General features: G+C 42.8%; 1 protein-coding gene across 1 annotated transcript; it reads right to left on the bottom strand.

Moving 5' to 3' along the window:
• Nucleotides 1-2,133: 2,133 nt before the first annotated feature.
• NR1D2 (nuclear receptor subfamily 1, group D, member 2) lies at nucleotides 2,134-15,742 on the bottom strand (the record flags this gene model as incomplete). The annotated part of the gene is made up of 6 exons (XM_009585250.1): nucleotides 15,338-15,742; nucleotides 13,262-13,350; nucleotides 12,168-12,312; nucleotides 9,906-10,522; nucleotides 6,244-6,429; nucleotides 2,134-2,344 (listed from the first exon to the last, which is right to left on the bottom strand). Coding segments are annotated over exons 1-6 (1,579 nt in total), but the record flags the coding sequence as incomplete, so codon positions are not given.
• Between the last annotated feature and the right edge of the window lie 582 nt (nucleotides 15,743-16,324).

The raw sequence follows: 16,324 nt of genomic DNA, 5'->3' as shown, positions 1-16,324 counted from the left end.
CCAGTTACAGCATCTTTTGCCTTTGCCTGCAACTCCACATCATTCTCTCTGATGCTGCTCCTCAACTCTTCCTCCTTCTCTAATTGAGCTCCACTTCCACCTTATGGGAAATGACTCTCTGGGTCACACTCCTTCTTGAGGGGTGGGGTGCAGGGGATCTGTCTTTCAAGATCTGTTTAAATCAACAGGTGCCCACAATCCTTCAGTTCTACAGGCACGTTCTCCTCCTGGCAAGCCCTCGCACTGCAAGCATCTTCCCCAGGAGCTCTGTTGGGGACACCTCTGTTCTTCTGAGGTACCTGCTCAAGCGTGAAGCTTCCTCACTTACGCACCTATGCAAGTAATGACCGCAGCATTTCAACTCAGTTGTAAGCTATAGAGTGAAGTTGATCTGAAAATTGCTGGACTCACAGTGACCATCAAGGTTACTACTGTGTCTGGAATACGGTACAAATGCAAGTTTGGGCCCAAGCGTTAAAAGACTAATGAAGTTGTACTTTATAAAACCCTCAAAGTATTTTGTGAAGATGTCCAGGAAGGCTGCGATCAGACTGCAGATCAGATCACAAGGGAGCTAAGATAGGTTGCAATAATGTCCAAACCTATGATCTGAAAAATCCTCAGCAGCTGCAAGAAGCCTGAATACCAAACACCTCCTCTTTCTGTCCTGCTGCACGGCTCTGACATTATGTGCTGTACGTATTACCTACCATCCCTAAGCTAAGCCCTACTGGGTGCAAGCAACAGCATGAAGCAGTGCTTAAAAGGCTGGGGTGGGGGGGTGGCTGGCTCTGTGCTAGAAGCACATTTAACAGAACAGATACAGCCACTTACATTCAAAACAGGTGGCACAGAGATTGTGATATTCTAGGGCCCAGCAGCTGAGCAAGCAAGAAAAGTGGCTATAGCCTAGTTACGACATTGCGACAAGGAGGGAAGAGGCCCAGTTCTCAGTCCTCCTTTTAAAAGTTGTCTCCAGTTCTCATCAATTTAGTTTTTGGAAGATAAAATATGTAAAGCAGAGTCTGGAAAAGCAACTAAAACCCCAGGTTTCTCTCTGCTGCGCATTTTCACTAATAGACTACAGTGCCATGCTTCCCTCACACTGCCACTCATTCTGGCTTTTGAAGCTTGCAAACAGTGTACCACCCTCTGCTCATTACCACCGCTTACAAATGGAAGAGGCTACAGCTGCTCCACCCTGTGTTATCACATTTCAGTTCAGCCATGCACAAAGCTGTTAGACTGAACTGTCCTACCTTGTTTTCAGAGGCTTCATGGTCCTACAGCACCATGCCTGGGGTGTCCCTCCTTGATAAGAAAGATGTGGGCCTAAACAACTCATGTGGAATAGGTGCACTTGTTCAAGAAGCGAGTGGCCCCCAAATGCTGGCTTGTTGTATAAGTGGGCACTACTAGCACTCCTGCTAGCTAGCTACCTCTAGAGAGCTCCTTACCCAGCAAGCAGGGATTCTGCATCTTGTATTCCAGGCATTATACGCAGAGCTAATGTGCCTAATTTGAGGCTTTAGATAATACTACGGAAGTAGGTGCTTAATCCTTCTTTGAATCTGGGCCAGGGTGTTCTGTATATCCAGGGACTGAAACAAGATACGAGGACGGTGAAGACGTTAGTGGATTGGCAGACCTTTAGCGGTAAGAAGTCATGATGCAGATGAATAGGGCTTTCTTGCTGACATAGGCAGAGATCAAACTGTTGGATTTAGACTTAAGTAAGATACGCAATAGACTTCAATGATGACACTTGGAAGCAAAAATACCACCTTATCCCAAGACTTAGGCTGTGCAAATCAGGAGTAATTTCACTGATGCTGTCCTGTGAAACTTAGATGAGTCAGACAAATAGCTTCTGAACGGCCAGTGGGCAGCTATGAGATGTATTTTTGCATATAGAAAGTAGTAGGAAAACATAAGCCCATTGTCACATTTTTCCAAAAGGCAATATTAGAAAGAGCAGGTATGTAAAAAAGTAAATTACAGGCTGCTAGCAGCTTAAAACCTACTAAATTGCACTTAGACGTGAAATAACAGGGTATACATTTTACAGAAATCTTTTAATAGAAAGCCATATTCAAAATTTGGCAAAGGTGCAAGTTAACTTTCTCTCCTTACCAGCAGATACCAGGACAACCGCTGTAAACAAACTCATTTCCTCATCACTAAGTTGCAGGGCATTTAGTTTCTCACTAAATTCAAACATTGAGTTGAGCAGATCACCAGCTCCCATTGAATGCAAGTCATCCACACTGTACTTTTTTCCACTCAGAAAGGTGACAGTACGTTCCTTTGCATCAAACAAAGACGCAAACCGTACCATTAAAACCTGGTGAAAGAAAAAACAGAACAACAAAAACAGATAAATGTAAGTGGATTTCTAGAAGAGCCAAAGAAAAAAATTAAACCTTTCAATATCATTCGAACTGTCTCGTTAACCGCTGTACAAGCATTCTATACAGAAACAGTCAGCATGCTATTGAGCTGTAAAAAACAGTGCAAGCTCTGGCCCAGTAGTCTGAGAGAAACAAACAAGTGAAAAAATTAGCGAGTGGATGCAGGGAAGGGGCTATAGCACATGAAAGGGAAGAAAATTCAAATTTAAGCCTCAGACAGCCTGAGCCACGAAGACAATGCCATTCATAAATATGCCAGTAGGACAACTTGCTTAAGCCACCAAACAGCCAAAGGCATAGAGAGCATTAAAAGAAATGTTTTCTTGGCCACACTTATGAGGAGCAAAATGAAGGTATTGAACCAGATTCTCGCTTGGCGAGCAGCTCCATTGAAACAATGCTGATTTACACCATCTGATGATCTGGCCCACTAGGCATTCTTTGGGAAAGTACCATGCCACATCGCTGTACCCACAGGAATGTTGATGAGCTCTGGTAGAAAGGAGCCACATGTACGGCCTTCAAAAGGCTAGGGAAGCAGGGCTTGAAACGGCACCTGGTCTGTAGCTGCAGCTGGGAATACCCCTTTGGTATAAGCACCTGGGCTGGAGCAGTTGACATGTGCTGAACTTACCCCTCTGGGCTGAAATTTTTCTTGTGGTTTCTCAGTCGTACTGTGAAATGTTTCCCTCTGGAATGGCTTGTAAAGTTTCATTTGCTCATGTTCAACAACCTTATTTACATTTTCAAGGTTTAAGTTGCACAGAACAGCCTTCTCATTTGGAGAAAACGAACCAACTGGCATTGGTTAAAACTTCAGACTTGCTGTAATCTCTTGGTGTGACAGTTGTGTCTTCCACTTACCCTACATAACTGCATTAATTTAAATGTTTACTACAGATGAGAGGGAACCAGGTTTCCAGCAAAGACTAGTGCCTTTGACAAGCTTAAAAAAGGAAGGTTCAAAAAACATGAAAATGTTTGAGAATTCAAACACCGTTCATGCACATTACACGACCTGCTCCTAAATTTTAACAGCCAAATGACATGCAGCAATCTTGATGGACACATGAGCACTATGTATTATTCACCTTGGTCAGCTAAGCTATACGTCCTTTGATGACATTAACTACAGAGTGCAGAAACCTAGGCAGAAACCTAGGTGCAGAAGCCCTCAGAATACAACAAAAGGAGACAAAGGGCAGACAGACAAACCTGAATTTGTGCATTAGCAGGGACCCACCACGTATTCAACAACCTTTCAGTTCAAAATGGTACTCCCCTTACAGAACTGGGCTTTAGAAACATGAACTTTAAATAATGAGCAACCAGTATTAACACTGGTATTCAAAACTGAAGCCCATAAAGCGGTGTTGACTTAATACTAAGGCAAAGACCTCACCCATAGATATCAATGTCACCATTCTAACCCAAAGAAGAACAGTTTAGACTATGGTATAGCACGTGATTGATTCATCCCGTTTCACTTCAAGCCAGACTTCTATTTGTGCATGCTGAGGATTTACCTGATCAACCCTATCACCTGACCATAGCGATATAAGCACACAAAAACCTCCACACAGGCAAGTGTGCTTGCTCACTTCCCCACCACCTGCAGCCAAATTACCAAGTTTGTGAGTCTGTGGAGAAATTGAGTCACTACCCCAATGGATCCAAGGGGCTTGTTAGTTCTACCATCAACTACATTTGGAGTGGGGGCTTGTGGAGGTGTGGGAGGACCCGTTCAAATCCAGTTGAGTTCCTTATTTGAGGCTCACTGCTGTTTCTGAGCTGGCTCCCATACAAAGCCATGCAAATGCCACCACGATATACTGAGCTCCCCAGTACTCCCAGTTCTAAGAGGGCTTTTTAGCTTACATGTGTGTGAATATATATAGCTAGCTGTTTCTGCACCAACACTGTCTCCATGCGTCTTCTTACCCCCAAATGAACAAGCGTTCCTTGAATACGAGCTGCTGGTAAGCACAGTGCCAAGACTGCCACACACTGGTGCCCAAGGGAGCCAAAACAGGCTCCGAAGGAGTACTTTTACTCAGGTTCTTCTATTAACATGCTAATGTTGGGATATCCTAGTTTAGTTACCCAGAAGACAGAAATAACCTTGTATGCACCAGGCTTTCAAGATGCTTTTGCCTCTATTGCAATGGTTTCACTAATCCTGTTTTGGTTTTTTTCCCACTGCTCTGCAGCATTATTTTTGGGTTTGTTTTTTTTTTTCTGTTGATAAGATGCCACACAGGGCTTTAACTACAGGTACCAGTTTACTAACAGAAATCATTAATGTTTCTTATTAACAAGTGAATAGGGATAAGCATGCAGCCATATATTATTATTGATTCCCCTGGATATAGAAACCTTCTTATCAGCAGTGCTTGTAAATGGCAAAATGGCATATGAATGAGGCTTGAGAAAAGCTTGAGGTGAAGAAAGGCCAAAGCAAGACATTTTACTTGCAAAACGTGAAGGTTTGGCTTTATGTTATAGGAACAGTTCAAGCCTGATTTTCCACCCTCCTTGAGGGCACTGGACAGCATACCACTTTGCAGAGGAAAGAACCAACATTTTTGTGTAATGTGAACAGCAACCTAAGAGGCTGTAGCTGAAGAAGTGAAAATACAGCCCTTAGCTACAGGAGTTGTAGATGAATATTAAAAGGTCAAGAATAAGTATAACGGCAAAAAATACATGACAGCAAAATGGAAGAAACAAAGAAACTGACACGCTCCAGGCACCAAGTCTTCCAGTATATCTTGTACCTTCCAACTCAACAATTATCCATTTTAGAACCGGGCTGTACAAATGCCGATAAAAGACCCAACACATTACATGAGAAATGTCTTCAGTTCAGGTAAATATGAAATCCAGCATCCCTCTTCGAAAGAATAAATCAAGTAAACAAGAGCAAAAGCATCACCAACCCTGCCCTCCCCAGAAAAGCACAGTAATATTGAATACTTGGGACTTCAGCTCCTCTGGCCCTCTATGTTTAAACTTCACATTTGAATACTTATAAAACGTGCATGGTCTCCAACAGACACAGGAGTCTGGAAGAGCAACTAAAACCTTAAGTAAAGGTCCCCTGTTGAAGGTCACTAATCGTAAAACAGCACCGAGCTCTCCGGTATCTTTCCCAATTTAACACCACTAATTCACATATATGTCATGCTCGCAAGTGGGTGAAATTAACCACGAGGACCTGGTGGGATTAGTCCAGACTAAGTCAGGCTGCAGCTGGTACACGGTATCTATAGAGCTGCAGCAGTACAGCTAGTTATCAGTGTTACTGCTTTGGAGATGGAGGCTTCAGCAACCCCCAGTTGCCAGCAAAGGCTAGTGGTGACTGGTCAGGATGGATGCTCTGGCTTTGGCAGGCAGCACAGTGGCAGAAGGAAGGACATCCAGAGTGAAAAACACATTCCTCTACAAAACTGGTAAGTCAATAGATAGCTTTCTAAACTATCCACCCTTCCAGATGCAGTCTGCTTCTCTCCAAGCTAAGCAAAGGTAGCTATCAAAGTAACCGCTGCTATACAAAACCAAGAAACTCCTCATTAGACATTTATTAATACCCAGGGAAGAGGAAAGGGTAAAAAGGCTGAGCACTTTTGAGCTACTTGGAAGAGGGACAGCTCACCAAGATTTGACCAGAAGCACTGGACAGCATCAGCTTAAGGAAAGCTCAGAGCTAGCATCCACGAATGTCCACGAATGGTTTTGCCTGCTATAACCCAGTTCTATTTATTTTTGTTCTTAAGGGGGTCAGACTGATGCACAGATTGTCAGGTCCGCACTATACACACAGTGGTCTCACCTCAAAGGTCCCAGCCTTCAGAAGATTAACCTGGTCATGTTGGGAGAGATCTCGGAAACCTGGGATGCGCTTGGCAAACTCCACCACTTCCTTCACCGCAGGGGTAAAACTCAGGGAAAACTCTTCCCAGACTTCATGGCCAGACTTGTTTGGGTCCACGTGGGGAGTCTTACTCATTGGGCAGACCTGATGTTTACAAAACATACGCAGAAAACAACTCTTAAAGATATAATTCCAAATACTGGCAAATACTTGAAAGAAGCAGGTTTATTCTTCAAGAAAACTTTGCAATAATGATGCATAGAGAAAAAGTATCAGTATTCCTCAGTCAACTCCCAAAGCAAACGAATTTCTCCCTCTCCCTTTAAAACAAACAAACAATAAAACACCCATGGCAGTCCATTAGCAGTCTGTTTCTGATTTGCTGACCTTGGAAAGGCCAACAGTGTTTATAGCAAAAGACTTGAGAGAACCCAGGTTGTTCTACTCTTCCCTGATGTCACTTATGCCTGACATTTGGATTTCTCTTACTTGTATTATCCCTGTAATCTCACAATTAATCACGATTTCACAATCAATCGATTGTAATCTCACAGTCACTACTATATTCATTCTCATATATCCTTCTTGTTTTGCAGGCAACTGAAGTGATTCAGTCAAGGTGACAAAGGTGTCAACACCAGAGCAAGGAACCGAGCCTTGGTTTCCTGAGTCACAGGTTTACACCCTCATTACCAGGACAACCTTCCTCTCCTATGTGTTTGCTCTTATATGTATCATTGAAGGAGGCCAAGGAACTGGTATTCCAATTTTGCTCAGTCACAGGATGACAAAATGCTCTTTCTTTTATACAAACCTACAGCGATTTTTTTGTAGGAAAGCCTGAATCCATTACAGTGAGATCAGACATATCAGTCAAGGCTGACTGCCAGTAAATTCCCTCTGTAAAACCCAACCTGAAGCTCTGAGATACTTTCAGTTCTGCTTTCTAAAATCCACAACTTTTAATGAAGTTCAAACGTTTGGAATATTCATTTCACCTGTCATCATCAAGGATGAGAATTCCTTTAAGTATTCCTCACAAGTATACTGAACAGTGTATGTATGTATGACATAATGTCAGCAAAGCGAATAGAAAACAGTGAAATAGATTAGTAAATCCTCAGAGCTACGATGCTTTTGCAGGGCACGTTGAATCTGCTAATTGCCTAGCAATTCTTTGCGTGGAAGGTTCTAAGATCCATTACTAAGATCCATTACAAGAGTATATTCAACAGGTACATACGTGTGTGTGTACGCATGTTATTTGGCAACACTAGGGAAAACAAGATGGAGATAGATACAAATTTCTGTTTTGTTTTGTTTTTTCCCAAATATCAGTTACTAACTGGGCAGTCAATATGCAGAAAGCTCTCCCCAAAAGACAAGGAACAGAATTGCAGATTTCTTGGTTCAGCTGTGAATTACATCATTTGCGTGTCTGAGGACAACACCCAAAACCAAATTATTACTTGTGGGATAGAGAAGGACTTTTTCCATAAACTGAAAATCATAAAATATTTTGGCAAAAGGAAAGGTCTAAGGCACATAACCAGAAGCACAGCAGACACTAACCACTGCTCTGTCCATGATACTGCAACGGTTCACGCAGGTGTTGTTAAAAATACAGTACTCTCTGAAAACAAGGAATGTCTGGTTCAGCACCCCACTCTGAATCGGACACAAAAAGCACTTCAGTTTCTCATCCTACCATGGTTTACCCTAGCTCCCAGGCACTCAGTCGTGAGGGGAAACTGCCATTTTCCGCCCCTGTGTATTATATCTAAGCTCTCTTGAGAGACCTCTGCCCAGGAGTCCTTCCTATGGGTGGAGCTGTCAGCTTGTGCAGTCACTAGCTCTCTTCAGAGGAACCTCTTCAGGAGCGACCTGTTCTGCTTCTCTGGTTGTGGGGGTATTGAGTAAAAAAAACAAACCCCTGAACATCTGTCTCCATACTGGTTCAGAGCCTAATTACACTCCCTTACAGCTACTGGCTCGTTTTGGTCAGATCCTGCTCTCATTGAGTTCTCTGGCAAAACCCTCATTCATGTCAGGGACGCGGGGGGTGCCTGCAGTGCTCTGCTGGATTTCGGTTTGTTTCCTCATCGTCAGCTGCGTTAAACCTCCCTGCAGCTGCTATGCACAGGTCAAACTGACTGGCTGGGCCTCTGCAGGCAGCGTCACTCCCTAGCTGCCCATACTGACAGGTTTAACCTCTGCTTCTCAGGAGTGCCAAGAATGCCGTTGTAGTGACTCCACATACTTTCCCTGCAAGGAAGAAAGGTTGGGAATGATTACTATTTGCCATGGTGTAGCGCCTGGAGTCTGCAATTAAGGTCAGAGCCTGCTAGGGATGGCATGGTCCACATATGCAGTAGCCAAAGAATTAAAAAAAAAAACAACCAACCAAAAAAAAAAAACCAAACCAACAACAAAAAAGGAAATTCCACATCAAAACAAACAGCCTTCACTGTGTGGAGACTTTCAGGGGCCTTCAAGAAGACTGTGAAGACTCTTTACAAACCAGGAGGAAGAAAAACACCGGGGCAGCTCAAGTACTTCAGAAAGGTCAGGGGCTCGCGCTTCTCGACAGGAGCGCAGGATGAGAACGAGGATGTTATGTTCTCTCATCCCAGGCAGTTCCAGCGATAAAGAGAAGGACAACCTATTTTAAGGGGCTTACAGAACCGGTTGCCTGAATGGCAGAGAAACAGCAGGTGCAAGGCAAATGGGAGGGACCTGTTAAGGAAAGGGAAAAAAAAAAACCAAAACCCATATGCAAGAAAATACGAAGCATCCTTGTTAAGAATTCAGTGAGAAAATGCTCTAGCAAAGTCATCTAAGGTACCCAGAAACGTGTTCACAGCCTCCTTGTGTAAGTACTACAGAAAAGACCCTGAACTTCTCTCAAGCAGTTTAGCTGTGCATCTTCCTCCTGCCTCTGTTCAGATTTGAAAATGTTCTAGGGGAGAAGGATATATAGCCTATGAGTCCCACTGAGCCTCTATTTTGCATTGCCTAGAACAGAATAAGCCTATCCCCATCAAAACAAAACAAAACAAAAACCCACCAACCAAAAAAAAAAATCCAGCCCACCTGGCAAGAGAGATTTTAGAACACACTAGCAAGGCGTGCAAACAGACTGGCTTAAAATCCTAGCCCTGAGGTTTCATCCCAGAAATTTGCTCTGAATACCTTTAAGGAAAATACAGCATATCTGAGTGTGTAGATTATTTTAAAGTGAAGTCTTCAAGAGGATTGAGTGAAGAAAGGAATTTATAAACTCCTTACATCCATTTTCATCTTTAAGTCAAGACAGTTAAAAAACCCGTGAGTTTTCTTCAACCAATGCTCTTTGACATTAGTCTACTTTCAGTCAGCTAAAAACTGAGCCAAGAAACCCCATCGCTTGTATGGTTTCAAATCCTCCACACAACTTGAGCCATTATTCTCCATCACAATTTGCACTATCAAACTTTTGTCACCATTTTAAATTTCAGCCAATTGTGTGCAGTTTACCGTGTGCCAATTGTGTACAGTTTACTGACTAAAGAGGCACAGCTGGATCACACCCATCACTAAGCCTTTCACTAAGTCAAATCAAACAATTGATATCAATATACCAGATGCATTCTTCCTCCAGTGCTGCAAGAGTAAGTGGTATTCTTGTTTGGAGAAAAGCCATCTTCTGGGATCCTGTCACACAGTCGCTGAGTATAACCACTGGAGAAGTTCATACAGTGGGCATTTGTGAAACACATGGCGTGTCCACTTGGATAATGCATTGCGCTTCTCCCTTTGTACTGTCCACCAAGGTGCTGCTCACTTTCAGGGTACTGAGGGCCACCGAGCCCGCTAACACAGTGCTCGCTGCTCAAGATGTACTGCTCAGTGTTCTTTGACACTCTCTCCCCACTCTGGGACTGCATCATCTCAGCTGGGTTTTGAGACTGTTCTTGGTTGTACATGAAAGTGTCTTTGTGGGCCCTAGTGACCATACCGATCACTTCTTCCTTAGCCATGTCAGCGCTAGGAGGGGGAGAAGGGCTTTTGATGGTTTCCCGCTCTTGTTTGGGCTTGGAGGAAAGGTCGTCTTGAGGTGCTTGATCTTGATGTTCTGTTAATGCTTCATTGGGTAAGTGACCACTGAACTGACTGTTCATCATGGTTTTCATAGCACTCTGCATTTCAATCAGCATCCTCTGTTTTTCACGTTTGGGAATACGGCCAAATCGAACAGCTGCCAAGATGGGGAAATGAAAAGTGGTGGGAATTAAAAAAAAAAAAAAAAAGTCAATCCTGAAAGTGGTAGCACGCACACACACAGAATACACATTCCAACCAAAAATCTTGCCTTTTAAGGGAACTCTTTAACTGTTCTCACCAATACTACAGCGGGAGTATTACCACTGAAGTCAAGGAGCTTCCTGGGCATAGGATAGGCATGAGATACGAAATGTATGCTGTTGTTTACATACAAAGAGAAGGCAGCTCTAAAGCACACAATCTCTAAAGCCTTTTCCCCTTTTGCTACAAACCTGGCTATGGACTATACACACAGTTGTGTAAGTCAATTAAGTGTCAGGCTTTAAGATTGGATCAATTAAATCAGTACAAGTTTGTGAGCTGACAATTAGCTGAATGTAAACACAGTTCATATCATATTTGAATAGAAGTCCTACAAGACAGCTCCTCATGGACCAATTATATAACTTGCCAAAACAGTTAAGAAAATCAATGCTGAATGAAGCTTACCTTGGCAAATTTTCCTGATAACTTTGCCTTGACAAGGACATTTTCTGCTGGCAAGGGGATGGGCATCATTGTGGCTGCAGCACTTTTGACCCTGTCCTAGGGAATCTACAACTGCCTCTACCATCCTGTCCAACCGCAGCCTTACATGGGCTTATAACCAGTTTCGAGTGATGTAATTATATTCATGCAGTAGTCCATCATTAATGTAAGTAAACCTCTTTCATTAAAGCAGGTGCAACCTTACGGGCAAACAAGCGCCCAGGGGATGAAATAACTCCTATGCACGACAAGAACTCGGAACAATTATTTAAAATAAGTTTTAACACTCCACCCACTAAATTATTAACAGCCCAGGAGTCCTAGTTCTTGTGAAATAAACACCCAGAGAAAATTAAAAAGTGAAACAGAAGGAAGAGTTCTGGTTTGTGACGGGAAGTTGTAGCAGACTAATGAACTATACTTTCACATTACATTTTAAAAAAAGTCACAAGGAGCGGATAGCCAGCAAGGTGGTCAGAGACACAGCTCAACATTACCCTTTCCTCCTTGTCTTCCCCCTCCCTCCAAGGAGAGAAGAAGAGAAAAAAAAAAAAAAAAAAAAAGAAGGAGCAGTTATATGCTCGTCCCATGCATCCAAACCTAACTCTTTAGGCTCTAACTCTTTAGGCTCTATAATGATTACTGTAAGGCTATCAGCTTGGGCAGAATTCCCTTTCATTGAAAAAGCAACAGTAACAAAACAAAACAACAACAATAAAAAAAAAAAAAAAAGAAAAAGAGAAGAGTCTTGTTCGGATTCAGGCAGGATACAGCTACAAATATTAACTCATTAAAACACAACTGAGACTCTTGTTACAACCGTCCCTCTAACAGACCACTGAGACCACTGCATCGCATCCCACTGCATTAGCCTCCAGAGATGGGAGGACAGCTCTGCGGCCAGTATTACGTTACCAGTTCAGGAGAGTGACAGAGCAAGAAGGCAAGCTGATCTAAACGCTCTCGGACAGGGAATGTGTCCCTGACAACAGGGCTAGCTGCGTTTTCTGCCATTAAGACCCTTAGGAATCGGTTTTGAGGTGGGCAGTAGATTCCCTCTCAGAGGATCACTGCTCAGTAGAGGAACATACCATCTCTTGACATCCCAACAGACAGGCATTTTTTGAAACGACACTGCTGGCATCTGTTCCTATTCATTCTCATTATAGAGCAGTTGTTATTCTTCAAGCACTTCTTATACTGGATGTTTTGCTGAATGCTTCTTCTGAAAAAACCCTGTAAACAAATGAACAAAAATCCCCACAACTATTATTACAGCACATGTCAAATCCTCCTGCCAAGATTCACCTCTCCACAAGCACAGAAAACCTCACTGCGTCTCATCAGCTGCTTCAGAGCCATCAGCCCCAAGTGATTTTAAAGAACTTGCTATTCCTCATGACTTACTTCCTCTTTGTGTGTGATCTGTGTATAATGCAAACTAGTCATGATTTCTAATTATAGAAGATGCTAAGTTGTTCCCTCCTTAGTCAGCACTATATCTCCAGTATTACTTCTATCACTGTACTGACAGTTTATAAGATATGCCCTCAATCTCCTATGACATCAAGTGCAAAGACAAAAGCCAAAAATCAGATCTTTTGACTTCAATCTCCATAGTTTGGCAACAAAACCATCCTGTTGCACCATATGACCTTCAAAGGTGCTTCTTTCACATAACCCTTACACTGATAAACTCCTTCACAGAACTTAACATTTGCAGTGTACAGTATCAGAAAATAGATATCTACTGATGCGTGAACATGCGAGCAGCCAGTTACGGCTTTCCCTGTGGTAAAGAATTGCTTTTCCAAAGCTGTTTTGTTCTGTGTCCCAGCCCAGGTGACAACTCACGCCCACTATCTCTTAATGCAATTAACATTCATATGTCTTGCATGACATAGTCCTTACCACCTCTGTCTCTGGTTCTTGTTCTCTGCTATGCGCTCCAGGTCAGGCAGGATTGGACAAGGGGCGAGAACAGAAAGTACTGCAGAGTTTGGAAAATGCTGTGTATTGCTAAGTGGCTTGCCTTTTCCTACAACTTACACGCTGTCTGAAATTTCTCAGATTTAAGTTTAACAGAGAAGCAAACTGATATTTTTTCAGCAGTATCACCCCTTTTCCCCTATAGGGATAACTTAAGCATTTCACTAGCAGAAAGGCAAGCAGAAATATAGCTCACCTTGCAGCCCTCACAGGCATGAACACCATAATGAAATCCTGAAGCGACATCTCCACAGACTTTGCAAAGAAGAACCATGCCATTAAATTCTAGAATCAGAACAGAAAAGTCAAGGATATAGAAAACCAGTGACAACTGCAGGAACATGTTTCCAGCTTTTAAAACCTGGACTAAAAGCAAAATATGTCAGGTCAGTTCAACACACAAAAAAGTACAGCAGAGGAACAGACAACAAGAACGTACAAAAACCCTGAACAGTTCAGAAGGTACCAGTGCAAGGGAGGGGGGAAAAAAGACAAACATGAAGCACTCAACAGAATAGGGAAAAAGCACATATTCACTGGACTTTCAATCACAGCAGCATTGTACTCAACTGTAAAAAAAGAAAGTCTGCTTACATTTACGCATTTTTAAAAGGACCATTTAGTTAACTAGGCCACCAAAGTTCGGGCTCAATCTGTTTTTCCATCAGGACAAGTAAGCCCATATAAAGGCTACAGTTTCCCCCAAGAGAGAAGAAACATCTTCTCTTAAAAATAGAAATATTAAAGGACACTTTATTTTATTATATATATTGTAAACAAGCCATACACTCTACCTATTTGATAACAATTTAGAACTGGTAACTCAGACACATCTACATATGTAAAGACTACTCATGTGAGTCCATATCCAGAATGGCACGCTCGCACACTTGAACTTGAAAATACCTTCTCAGCCCTGTAAATATGCTCATGGTTTGGTTTTTTTAAGTTTTTCCCCACCTATTTCATTTCAGCTTGTCAATAAAGATTTTTTGCAAGTCCTAAGTGCTAGTCTAACATTGGTTTCACTGAAGCCAATGGGAATTTTACCAGTGACTTCAGTAACCACAAAGTTACCTTAACAGCGAGCAACAGTGACAGCTGGAAATACTCGCGTAGAACCATATTCCAGCAGAAAAGTAGTTTATTTGACATTTGGGTTTCATTTGTAAAGAGGAACTAAAACTTTTTTTTTTTAAAGTTTTGAAAAAGAACCAAACCACAAAATTTCCTCCCCCCCCCCCCCCAAACAGAGCTCGTACTGAGCTAAAGATGTTATCTATCTATCTATCTATACATCTGAACAGTTTACAACAGGTTTCATGTTCAGGAACCTCTGCCCTGATACCAAAAACTTAGTTGCTAGCAAATTTTTAAGAGGAAGTAAAGGTTCTTACTAAGAACTTAGGGTAGGAACACTTCAAAAGAGGAAAAAAAAGACTTTTAAGGTAGAACTGTTAGATACTTATTCTAGCTTCATAACAATTCAAAATGGTAAAACAATTCTGCCAATAAAAGAATTCAGCCTTCAAAAGACTAGTCTAAATTCCAGCTGAGTGTTGAAACACTCATTCCAGTACTCAGTTTGATTCCTGCCCTTCCAAAACTGTTCAAATTAGTTCTTTATCGTTGATCTTCTCTCATTACCAAAAAAAGCATGAAGAAAATAGCTGGAGCTAGATTGTTAAATGCATTTTAAAAGGGCTATCCTTTAGTTCCAGCTTATGAGTACTTTGGTTTTTAAATCCACAAATTAAGACTTGGAATGAAAAAGATAAAGGTCCCTGCTACAGCTATGTAAATATAATATAATGTTTTGGTAATTTATTTATTTTGCTCCTCAAAGAAATTTGAGGGGGGAGGGAAGGTGAAGGGGCTGGGGAGGGAATATGAAAAAACAGAGAAAATAGATTTGCAAGACAGATCCATAAATCCTCCTGAAGGCAATTTCTGATTACTATCACCTTTACTTCATTGCATCTTTTTAACCAAGTGTTTGATTTTTATTAAGATCAGTTTTCTCTAGCGAAAATCTGAAGTAAAGCTGGACTGTATTTATGGACTGTTTGAAGTTAGCAGCAACAGGACCTCCATCTATTAGCATTTGTATGGCAATACCAGACGTATTACCATACATATAATGCAAAAAGGTAAAAATGGAGGCTTTGCTGTGTGCCTTCACAGCAAGCCACGTGGAGGACCTGGTTGTAATATACAGGGTTGTAATATATACGGGGAAAATGGTGGTTTCAGGAACCGGCACCAAACATACTTGTGACTCCATTATGGCCTTTTGTCAAACCAGCAACAGTCGACTGGTTTGTTTTAATAGTCTCCTCCAGCCGATCGCTCTTCAGTGCCCCATCAGAGCCCTCGCTGCTCCGGCCGTTGCAGCCGCTTTCCGAGGAGGAGCTGTTCGGAGAAGATGGTACAGGCGAAGAGGACGACTGGAAACCGCTGTCTGAGCTCTCGCTGTGACATGAGGCTGGGCTAGATGCCGAGCTTGAAGAGCTGATGTAAGCTATCACACCCCCTAAGGCAAGAAAAAAAGGCGGCACGTAGTGACATAACAAGCAGACATGCACCGCTGCCATGTGAGCCATGCCGTGACCCAGCACCACCAGACCCAGCCATCACGTGTTCCTGGGCGCACTCCTTTCCCTCCCTCTCTCACGCTTGCTTCTCTCCATTCGTTTTCAACGGCTGACCTCCTAATCTGCCCCATCCCCTTCTCCCATCTTATCAGCCTCCTCCGATCCAAGTCGAGATCAAACGGCAGAACCAAAAGACGGAGCAACAAGCCATGGTGCTGGCAGGACGGGGCGGCGGGGAGAAGGCACGGGGCGGCCCAGGGAGGGTTTCCCTGGCCACCCCCCGAGCAGAGCTCGTCTGGAGCCACAGCAAAGACAGGATCTTACAGTGCTGTGGAGCCAGAATGCAAACAAGCTAGGTTAGGGACAGAAATAGGGCAGAGAAAAAGACTTCATGCAGGCTACGCGCCAGAGGCACAGAAAGAAAGGGCTGCGAGGTGCTCACGATGCAGAAGGGAAGAGGGCAAAGGAAAGAAATAGCGCTGCAGCTTGGTTAGGCTACTGAACGCCATTTGTCCGACTGCAAGCCTTTGTAGCGTTTCTAGCAGCAGCTAAACTCTGACTGCCAGGCTGCTATTTGCAAACAGTCTCTGTCCTGCCGTGTCTTGCAATCTGACACACTTGAGGATCTCTCAGATGAAACAGTTTTTTGTCCTCAGGCAGACCTG

Source organism: Fulmarus glacialis, unplaced genomic scaffold, assembly GCF_000690835.1.
Source record: "Fulmarus glacialis isolate BGI_N327 unplaced genomic scaffold, ASM69083v1 scaffold36889, whole genome shotgun sequence".
Lineage (NCBI taxonomy): Eukaryota > Metazoa > Chordata > Aves > Procellariiformes > Procellariidae > Fulmarus > Fulmarus glacialis.
This window is presented reverse-complemented; position numbering and strand designations above follow the sequence as displayed.